Source organism: Terrapene carolina, unplaced genomic scaffold, assembly GCF_002925995.2.
Source record: "Terrapene carolina triunguis isolate 2854851 unplaced genomic scaffold, T_m_triunguis-2.0 Scaffold93, whole genome shotgun sequence".
NCBI lineage: Eukaryota > Metazoa > Chordata > Testudines > Emydidae > Terrapene > Terrapene triunguis.
In genome coordinates, this window is record NW_020664444.1 from 16,946,332 (window position 1) to 16,958,002 (window position 11,671).

Below are 11,671 nucleotides of genomic sequence, written 5' to 3' on the forward strand. Positions count from 1 at the left end.
TGTCAGGGGGCGGGGGTGTGGATAGGGGTCGGGACAGTCAGGGGACAGGGAGTGGGTGGGGGTTGGATGGGGGTGCGGTCCCAGGGGGCAGTTAGGGGCAGTGGGTCCCAGGAGGGTGCAGTCAGGGGACAAGGAACAGGGGGGTTTGGATGGGTCGGAGGTTCTGAGGGGGGCAGTCAGGGGGCGGGAAGTGGGAGGGGGCGGATAAGAGGCACAGCCTTCCCTACCCGGCCCTCCATATAGTTTCGGAACCCTGATGTGGCCCTCGGGCCAAAACGTTTGCCCACCCCTGGTCTAGATAATACTTAGTCTTGCCATGAGTGCAGGGGACTCGACTAGATGACCTCTCGAGGTCCTTCCAGTTCTATGATTCTATGAGGTATCCACGGGGCTCTTGGCAGTGGTAGTGGGGTAGAGGGTGGCATGTAGCTCTTTATAAAAGCGGCATGTCTGGACTCTGCACCAGAGCGACTGTTAGCCTCCCTTGCCTTTTGATATGCTTGTGGCAGAACATTGGCTTTCATGCAGCACTGCTGCGGTCCATCTTGTAGCCCTTCTTCCCCATGCCCTGAGCAATCTGCTCATAGACAATGATGTTTCTATGGTTGGATTGGAGCTGTGCCTGCACAGCCTCTTCTCCCCACAGACCCAGGTGATCCACCACCTCCTGTGTACTCCAGGCAGCATGGAGCCAGCATGGTCAGCTGGGTAGTTGCTAGGTGAGCTCTCCACACCAAGCAAACAGGAAATGGAATTTCAAAAATTCGCGAGGCTCTTAAAGGGGAGATGTGTGTATCCGTGTACCTGCCCTCCAGGCAGCAGAGTTCAAAATGGTGACCAGAGCGGGCAGGTTGGGGCACTATGGGGCACCTCCTGGAGGCCACTAAAATCGACATAAGTAAAACAGTATCTATACTGACACTGCGTTGACCTAACTACGTTAACCTAAGCACTACGCCTCTCGCGGAGATGGAGTTATTAAGTCACCATAGCGGACGAGTTTCACTGGTGGGAGCAACATTTTAGTGTAGACGTTTAAAGAGTTAGGTCAATGTAAGCTGCCTTGAGTCGACCTAACTCTATAGTGTAGACCAGACCTTAGTCACCTTCAAAAATTCCAACTCCTAGGTCAGTAATAACAGAAATATTATACTATCCGGAATGATACTATCTATGAAATTAGTATGATGGTCTCACTCCAGTTTAAAGCAAGCATCCAAATCACAAAAATTGCCACTTTAATTGGCAATCTTGTTGGTTGAGATATTAAGCAGCTAATGGGCATGGAGAATGAAATGTATTAGTCCCTAGAAGTTGTCCATCCAAGGTAGACTTGAGCCACATTGGCAGGGAAGTGTGAGGAAACTTGTTATTTCTGTATTAGGTGTCTGAGGGCATGTCTACACTACAGACTTAAGTTGACCTATGTTAGGTCGACTTACAGCTACTGCCCTCCTTCTGCCGGTGGTGCACATCCTCAACGGGAGCACTTCTACTGATTGAAGAAGGGCAGTGTGGGGGGCTGAGAGCCAGGGTTCACAGCTCTGTGTGGCTCCCCACCGGTAGCCCAGCCGCCCCCCGGGCTCTCGGCTCCTTGCTCCCAATGGGAAGCAGGGGGTAGCCATCTGGGCTTCTCACCTCCCTGTTCCCCGCCGGGAGTGGGGGGGACGGGACAGCTGCCTGAGCTTCTTGCCTCCACTCTGGGAGTGGGGAGCAGCTGCCCGTGCTTCTCGACTCCCTGAATGGGTAGCGGGGAATTGGGCAGGCACAGCTGGGCTGGGCGTGGAGAATCAGGCAGGCACAGTCCGCCTGAGTGTGTGTGTGGGGGAGAGATGGCGGCAGCCGGGCTGTGATGTAAGTAACACAGTGTCTACACAGACACTGCATCATCCTAACTACACCGCCATAAGCCCTGCGCCTCTCGTGGAGGTGGAGTTATGATGTCGGTGTAGTACAGCACTTACATGGGTGGGACAAGGCTGTAGCGTGTACACTGACATAATTAGGTCGACGGAAGTTGCCTTACATCAATCTAACTGTGTAGTATAGACCAGGTTTGAGGATCCACTTCTCATTTACCCTGCTCTCTTCAAAGGCCTATGAATGTCAAGAAGCTATTCTCTCTCTGAGGCAGCGACTCCGAGTTTTAGATTTTTCCAAGTGGAACCCTATAGCAAGATTTTCAAGAAAGCTCAGCTCCCATTTTGGCATCTTAATGAAATGGACAGATTTTCAAAAGTCCTCAGCACCCAAAAGCTTCCACTGGTAACAAATCTGGCCACATCATTAAAGGTGCTTAAATGAGAATTCTCTTGAAAATATGGCCCATAGAATTTCATTACTCCTTCATTGTGGGCTGTTATTTCCCCTCCTATTCTCTTGTCAAGCAACAGCTCCATTGCTGGACAAGTCATGCAACCAAGAAGAAAAAGATTCCTCCAAAACTATGACACAGCCCTGTATTGGAGGAGTAATGGGGAAAGCTGTAGAGGGAGACAATTCACACTTTACTCTAGAAACAGAAAGTGTCATCTCTTAGGGTACGTCTTCACTATCCGCCGTATCGGCGGGTAGCAATCGATTTATCCGGGATCGATATATCGCGTCTCGTTAAGACGCGATATATCGATCCCCAAACACGCTCACCGTCGACTCCGGAACTCCACCAGAGCGAGCGGCGGTAGCGCAGTCGACGGGGGAGCCGCGGCCGTCGATCCCGCACCGTGTGGACCCCAGGTAATTCGATCCAAGATACTTAGACTTCAGCTACGCTAATAGCGTAGCTGAAGTTGCGTATCTTAGATCGATCCCCCCCCCCAGTGTAGACCAGCCCTTAGATACAAAATCATGAATAATATGCAGAAGAAATGCATCTCCCTGCCAAGTATTACTACAGGGATTTTTAAACAAGCTGGTCACAGTCTGGTGGAACAAATTTCTAAACTTCAAAGAGGTTCCTAATCATCGCATTAGCAAGCAGTATTTAAAACCAGGGTTATTTGTTCATTAGTATAAGGATTTTAATAATACCATCAGGCAATTTGAAATTCCCTGCACTTCAGAATAATGAAATGTTTAGCATTCCCACAACACTTTCTGTGCAAATGATCCTGGCACAAAATATCTTATAACTACCAAATTAATAAGCTCCACAAAGACCCTTTGTTATGCAAGAATAGTGAAGGACACTCCAAAGGGGACAATTTTAACACATTTAAGCTCTGTTATTTGGGGGTGGGAGGAGATGAGAAAAAAAAAAATACTATTTGAATATTGCATAATACTTACTGGTCCTTTAGCCAGTCCTTCACAAAAGGGATGGAGAAGAATTCTGTGAATGGCTCATCTTTCTTCTTTGGATTCTGGCTGATAATTATACCATATATATTTTTTAAAATACAGTTAACAAGAAAACAACAACATTCATCTCAATTGTTGTTATGTTGCTGAATCATTGGACAAAGTTAATATTTAGAAACAGAATTAACTTACTTGTATAACCACTCAGTCAGAAAATCACAGGCGATAAATTTGGTCCTTTTTCTCTAAAGATAGAAGATAATTTGAAACTATTTATTACCTTTGGACCGGTCACACATTTTAACTAGTGCTGAGGAACTGCAGCTAAGTTGATTGCCATTGTTGAATAAAATGTACAGTACATTATTGTGTCTATTTTAATTTTGCAATTGCCAAGCATCTATGGTTTAGCCAAAGCTGTAGAAATTTCATTTGTGGAACCACTTTTCAAGCCAAGTCTAAATATGAGTACAGTAACTCCTCACTTAACATTGTAGTTATGTTCCTGAAAAATTCGACTTTAAGCGAAATGATGTTAAGCGAATCCAATTTCCCCATAAGAATTAATGTAAATGAAGGGGTTAGGTTCCAGGGAAATTTTTTTCACCAGACAAAAGACTATATTATATATATATATATACATACATACACACACACACACATAGTATAAGTTTTAAACAAACAATTTAATACTGGTACACAGTGATGATGATTGTGAAGCTTGGTTGAGGTGGAGGAGTCAGAGGGTGGGATATTTCCCTTACTGCTAAATGATGAACTAGCAATTGGCTGAGCCCTCAAGGGTTAACTCTCACACTCTACAAGGCAGCAGAAATGGAGGGAGGGGAGATATCGCAGACAGAGACACACACAGTATGTGTGAGAGAGAGATATGCGCATTTCTCCTTTAAGTACACTGCCTTGTTAATTAGATCAGCTTGCTGAGACCGCAGCTGCTGCAAGCTCCCTCAGTCCTGAGCCCTGGTGTGTCCCCCCTGCTCTATGGAAGATGGGGTAAGCGGGGTGCAGGAGCAGGGGGACAGCTGCACTGCAGGCAGCTGCTGCACAGGGAACTTAGGGGAGTGGGGAGCTGATAGGGGGCTGCTGGTCCACCCTGGTTCGAAGCCCCCACCAGCTAGCTGCAACAGGCTGCTCTTCCTGCAAGCAGCAGACAAAGCAGGCAGCTGCCAAATGACGTTGGAAGGGAGCATTGCACAACTTTAAACGAGCATGTTCCCTAATTGATCAGCAACATAACAACGAAACAACGTTAACCGGGACGACTTTAAGTGAGGAGTTACTGTAAAGGAAATTTGTCCATTTTGACATTTACACTAGGATCTTAATGCTTGTTGCACTGTAGTTATAACAAATTCCTTCCCAGTATCATTCCTTCCAAATGGTGGTTTCTTTGATTGAAGGAATTAATGGATTTGATGTAAGAAACTGCTGTATATTACTGTACATTGTATTCAAAGGTGTTATCTCATTCTTACAAAGTCTCCTTAACCTACTTATGACTGACATTTTTCATCATCATCATCGAATTTCACTTTGATATAAATACTTTCTCACTTTTGATTAACATGGCACATCAAAGTGTTCAAATGATTGCAACACACACAAAGAACGGATTCAGAAACACACTACCCAATTCTGGAACAAAATGCTCTACCATTCACTTATAACAGGAGACAAGATACGTATATTATGAACTCCAATGTGCTCATTAGAATCTGACATTGTTGAGGCAAGGGAGGACAGGAAGAATGGTAAGCAGAATGTGCTAGGTCCCAAGAACCTAGCTGGCAAGTATGCCTGGCAGAATTCATGGCCTTGTTCTTAAAATTAAGAGGCCAAGTTCAGCACCAGTATAATCAAGCACAGCTCCACCGAGGACACAGGAAGCTACATCTATGTATCTGATGGCAGCATTCAGCCACATGAGCCTGTTCCTGCAATATACTGAGCACCCTCAATTCCCATTGAAATCAGTAGAAGTTGAGGGCATCCAGAATATCCCATGATCTAGTCCACACTTTGTTGTTATTTTCCTTAATCTAAAATAAAAGTAATCTAATCTGTAAAGTAATGTTGGCTGTTGTGTATAGAAAACTTAATAATCTTTTCCATACAAAACCTTCCAGTAGATACACAAGACTCCAGCCTCTCTTTTTTTTAATTGGACCCCTATTATGGACAAGATAACAGCATTGAACCACAGCTGTATGTAGGAGATAGTGTGAACCTGCATCAATCTAATGGAGCTGAAGGAGGCATTGTGCTTAAATCATGCAAGCTGCTTGCCCCTAGGGTGACCAGATGTCCCAATTTTATAGGGACAGTCCCGATTTTGGGGTCTTTTTTTTATATAGGCTCCTATTACCCCTCACCCCCGTCCCGATTTTTCACATTTTCTGTCTGGTCACCCTACTTGCCCCAGTGCACCTGACCAATTCAGTAGGCAGGCAGGTGTGAAGGGGAGCAGGCCCATACCCCACTTTGGGGAAATTTGTGCATCCATAGGAAAACACAAGGAGCATAGAGACTGTGATTGTCTCTAGCCCTTATCTGTGGTGTCTGGAGGAAGAAGCAACAGCACTATGGCCAGGGACACTCTGATCCTATATCTTCAGTCCCCCAGGTAAAGTATCGTTGAAATTGGAGTTGCCAACTTTCAAGGGTTTTTCTGACAGTCTCGCAATAGTTGGTGTTTTTCTTAGAAGCTCCAACTCCTGGAGACAAGTGATCATGTGAGAATCTCAACTTTCATTTAACAAGTAAATACGTTTCTAGCCCTTATGGTTGGGGGAGGGGAAAAGCTTGAAAATTCTGAGCCTTAAGTGCTTAAAAATAAAACAGAAGGTAAATAAAAAGAACTCAACATTTTTTTGAGTTTGAAAAACTCATTTTTTCAGCCAAACTTATGATTTCTGGGGGGTCTGACTTATGTATGGCTTTTGAATACCTGGGGTTGACATTACTGGAAGTTACCCTTTTAACTTTTGTAATAATGTTCAAAAAACCCCAAACCAAGCAAAAATGTATATTATAAAAACAAACATTAGTATAATCTGAAATCCAGGGACCTGGGTGACTTCATTAAAAATGTTTTTAGGCCAGGATAATTTTAGATTGTTTGGCAACATTAAAGATCATACCAAAACTGATATGCATGCACAAAGGTGACTTTTGTACTTATAAAAAGGATACATAATTGAAACTTTTGCTTTTATATGTTTAATGCAATCAAATATTATGCAATTAACACACCACTTTTCTACTCAAGATACTGGCTGGCTCTATTGCACTTGCACTAGACACTAATAAACAAGCTGTTCCGTTGTTGCCATACACAATAGTAAAATGAAAGTTTATTTTCTCTTCAATTAGACCTTACTATTCAATTCAAACACATTGTAGCTTTCTAAAAGACAGCATTATGAAAACACTAAAATATAACTGTGGGGAAATGAAAGCAGGCATCTTAAGTAAATGCTCTGAAAATCATTTAAATTAGCTAACCATAAATAAACTGCATAATGACAACATTTCTCTTCTTTTCACAGCAGATGCATTGTTTCTAATGGTATTTACAGCGCTATTTTGTTTTGAAGTTTCATTCCATACAGTTAGCAAGTGCTGCAGAGCTACTATTAAAATGGGCAAGCAACCTCAGATGTAAGGGGCACGCTGAGAGACTGATGAATCACTTCTGAAGCAGAGAAAAAAATGGAAGAAATGTTGCTGTTCTTTTGTTTGGGGCCAGCGTGGACGTGTTGTGCATACCCAGGCGCACACAGAACAGTCAAAGTATTGTGCCATTGCTCAGCTAAAAGCATTATCTGTTAGGTGGTCCAGAGAGGGACATGGAAACTTTGTGTGACCTTCGCAAAGCACGCGCACATCCGGGTCCACAAATACACTGCACATTACTAACATTCAAGGATAAAGCCCTATGTGCGGTGCAACCTCCCAAACTAAATGCACAGGCTCAAAAGCAACATTTGGAGATAAAGATCAAGTGAACACTGCTAGGGTGAAGGACACAGAACCAGAAGCAATGCAAGATTAAGGACTAGGGATCAAATAATGATCTAGTTGAAGTCAACCGCAAAACTCCCATGGCCTATAAATGTACAGCAATTTGGCTCTAAGAGCACCACTAGCCAGGAATAGCTGCTTCTACAGCTAGGAATTCTACCTAGCTGTAGAAGCAGCAGGAATGATTCAGGAATCAAGATTACAACCAGCAGCCAGCATTAGGGGACTAGTGCCAGGATTTCATAGCTGGAACTGAGAACATAGGGCAGAATTAATGACTCGGGGCCAAATGCAGCAAGCAGCATTCGGGACCAATTGGCAGAATTCTGTGCCAGGATTTGGGAGCAGCAGACAGATGCACTGGACTTACGAAAAAGGACTAATGCACTTGCAGTTCCTAATGCATTTGCAGCTATTCCTGAAAAGACACCTTCTGTGAGCTCCCTTTCTCTTCCTCTGCTCTCAAAAGAGCAAATTGCTGCAGACAGCTAATGTCATGACTTCCTCCTCTAATCAGCAATGCTATTATCAGCATTACCACGCTAGTCATGGACTAGGTCCCTATTGTGCTAGGCACAGTACAAACACAGAACAAAAAAACAGTCCCTGCTCCAAAGAGGTTACAATCTAAGTTATTCTTTGCTTGTGAACCAGAAAATTGACAGATTGGTTTCCCCAGACATTCCTTGGCAGCACAGGAAGAATTTTAAAGGGCCAGGACTGTAAATCTTTTAGGGCAGAGGGAGCTGAGTTTGCACACCCTTAAACTCACCTTGTAAACTTCATAGGAGCAGTGGTGTACTATTGATCAAGTGTACGACAGCTTTTGAAATTAATCCCAGAACTAATAGGAACTTTGCCAATGAAGGCTACCTGTTGAATTAGTCCACCTTTCAGCTGGCTTGGCATCCTGAGGTGCTCTTGGATTCAGAGGGAGCAGAAGTTGTCAAGAGCACAATTTTTAAATTTTGCTTGGGGAAAAAGTGGTGACGTTCACTGTTGAATGCAGACCGCCCCACAGTTACCAACAGACAGGATTTTGTAGAGTGCTCTGCCTGGGACTAGCCTTAAAGACTTGTGCAGAATGTGGCTGTTTACTTACACTACACAATGCTGCACAGTGTACGCTTCCAAGTGAAATTCAAAGCATGGGTTTTGACTGGAATCCTCATTTTCCTAGCGATTGTCTCTCTGTGCTCCAACCTAACAGTGGAGAGAAGCAGAGGTGCTCTTTCTAAAAGTTCACAAACCTGAATGTCCAAGGTCTGCAGACTGGGTGTTCTCCGTTGGGCAGTTCTCAGTTCTGGAATTTGAGGCCCTGTTGATCCGATAGAGCTTGAGTTTGCTTACCTTCAAAACTGACCTCATTTTTGTCTAAGGGGTGCTAGAGATGGGCTTTACATTTTCTTTTGCGGAGGGGGGATTTTGCGTTCCCCAGTTAGCATTGTGTTAATATATTGCTTCAATTTATGCAATCTTATAATTTATGTAGATGGACCTACAGGTGGTAATAGGTACATTTTATGAATTAAAAAAATAAAATGAACACAAACATCTTTAAATAGAGGTGATTTTATATTTATAATGATACTGCGTTTTTCACCTGAATAATTGATTCTAGGGGCCCTAAACAATAATTATAAAACAGAGCACCTGTAGTCTACAGCATAAATGAATGTTCATGGATGGTGGATCATATTTGCTTTTAAAGCACAGACTTAGAGCCTGATGGTGCGAATTAGGTACTGCCCTGCATTAGGTGTCGTAAAGATCTGCAGTACCCAGGGGGAGCTTCAGAAGACTCTAAGGGACAGAGGCACTCAGTGCCTATCAAAGTAGAACGCGGTTTCCTTGAGGTAAAGCCTACTCTTCAAGTAAGGAGGAGCGTTTAGCTGTCAAGCTGATTGCGGCCCTCCGCTTTGACTTAGGGAACCACTTTACACTGGTCACAGACCCTGTCCCTCTGAAATTCCTATATGCCTGGTGCATGAAGTGGTATCTGTCCTTGCTACCTTAAGTCTTTCAAGATGCAACAGAACAGGGATAGTGCCACATTATGCCATTTCTGTCCTGCAAAGGGATGTGTGTGTGTTGGGGGAGGTGTAAGGTGTAGCTTTTGCTTGGTGCACTCAGGGGCTTGGGGTCTTTGGGAGAAGGGAGTAGGTGAAATCTATGATGTGTACCTAACCCACACAAAGACTCCATACACAATCAAGTAGGAAAGGGCTTACCTCCATTCAAAGGGAACAAGGCAGCCAGCCTTCCCCACCTTGGAAAAGCTATTCAGCATGCCAGCTGAAAAAGAGAATCTCCAGCTAAGCTCCACCATAACCCTAAACAAAGAAAGGACTCTCAGCAAGGAGAAAGTGTTCTTTCAAAATCCACCCAATCCAGGGATGTAGAGCCAGGAGGCTCCCAGAGTGTTTGTTGCTTTTTCAAGTCTAGTTTTAAGTGAACCAAAGGAAGGTGCTTCCACCTTCTGCCTGGGAAAATACAATAGATATGTATCTGAAGATTTTGTAGTTGAAAGAGTGGAGCCTACTTGCCATATTATCCCTTTATCCCAAATCCATGGATTCCCTTCCTCTGCATGAATATGATGCAACTGAGCTGCCACAGGCGTTAGAGGGTGTGGGCAGACGGAGAAAAAGCTGTTGTACATCATATGCTTCTCCTAAAGGGTAGGGGATTAGTGCAAAGAGATGAACTGGGGACCAGTAGAATGTTCCAATGGAAGAGAAGGGATCAGGAGCAGCAGTGAAGGGCTAGTTCTCCAAAGTGAAAGACTCAGGGCATCCATATGGCTAAGCGGCCACAGATCTGAGGTTAAAAGCTAGAGCCGCAAGTGAAAGGGATGATATACGTGGAATTTCCACGTATGTTTTCCTCGTAAGTCTTCCCCTCCCATAGGAAGGTATGATGTAGCCCATGCCATGGTCTTTACCTGACACAGGAATCACAGCATAAAAACCATATATGCTGACACACAGATATGGCCCTGGGAGAGAGGAAAGTTTGAACAATATTTTAGAAAACTGGTGGGGGGAAAGACATAATGGTAAAACGTTATCAGGCCAGAGCTGCTTCACAGCAAAATTCTCAGAGTTCACGTACAGCTAATTTCCATTCCAGCATCTGGATGTGCAGAAACAAAGAATTCTCCCAGAGGAGTTTTCCTGGGCTTGTCATGACAATACCAGATGCGGTTCCTAGAACATGAGAACACTGTAGTTCTGAGCTCTAAAAGGCCAGCTCCTTCACAAGAGAGCTTTCTGTTAGGTCATCAAGAATTAACATCTTATCTAGAGGGCCAAGTCCTGACCTTGATTATACCTAAAACTAACCGGCAGACTTTGGCTTGATCTCTTTATACTATGGTTTTTCTAAGTCATAGTATTAAACTAGACACTATTTAATGGACCCATCAGACAGTGAATTGTTTTAGAAAGTAAAATCTATATTTCGTTGACAGGAAGGTACTAATGATCTAGCGTTCACTCTGTTTGAAGTAATTTACTCTTTCCTCTGCAATGAATACTATAAGAGTAACTAATCAAAACAGTGGTGCAGTCACCATTGAAAACAATCAGCCAAATTCATCATTGGTGTATCTCTATTAAAGTTAGTGGACTTATACCAGGGATGAATTTGGCCCATTATAAGGTTTTTATACGCTATGCCAGTGTTTTTCAAACTGTGGGTCATGACCCGGTACTGGGTCGTGGCATGTCAGGCGCTAGGTCACCTCGCTCTGGTCAGCACTGCTGACCGGGGTGTTAAAAGTCCGGTCAGCGGTGCTGCCCAGCTAAGGCAGGCTAGTGCCTACCTTTTCCAACACTGCGCTATCCCCTGGAAGCGGCCAGCAGCAGGTCTGGCTTCTGGGGGGGGGGGGGGGCACGGGGCTCCGCGTGCTGCCCCCACCCTGAGCACCAGCTCCGCACTCCCATTGGCTGTCAACCGACCAATGGAAACTGGGGGGATGGTGCCTGCAGGCGAGAGTCGCACAGAGCTGTTTGCACGCCTCCACCTAGGAGCCAGACCTGCTGCTGGCCGTTTCTGGGATGCAGCGCGGTCCGTGGTGCACCCCAGCTGCACTGCTGACCGGGAGCAGCCGGAGGCAAGTCCGCACCCTAACACCGTGCCCCAATCCCCTGCCCCAGCCCTGAGCCCCCCCTTCCTGCACCCCAACCCCCTAATCCCCGGCCCCAGCCCAGAGCCCTGACCCCCTCCCGCACCCCAACCCCCTGCCCCTGCCCTGAGCCACCCCAAACCCCTCATCTCTGGCCCCACCCCAGAGCCTGCACCCCTAGTCCAGAGCCCTGACCCC

The 11,671-nt window shown here is 45.0% G+C and overlaps 1 protein-coding gene across 1 annotated transcript in view; it reads right to left on the reverse strand.

Moving 5' to 3' along the window:
- IQCK (IQ motif containing K) overlaps positions 1-11,671 on the reverse strand; it is a 93,507-nt gene that overhangs the window by 62,117 nt on the left and 19,719 nt on the right. Inside the window, exons 5-6 of the mRNA XM_024204679.2 lie at positions 3,493-3,545; positions 3,289-3,366 (exon numbers count right to left, since the gene is read on the reverse strand). Of these exons, the coding sequence (XP_024060447.1) occupies positions 3,289-3,366; positions 3,493-3,545 (131 nt within the window). The remainder of the gene's footprint in view (positions 1-3,288; positions 3,367-3,492; positions 3,546-11,671) is intronic.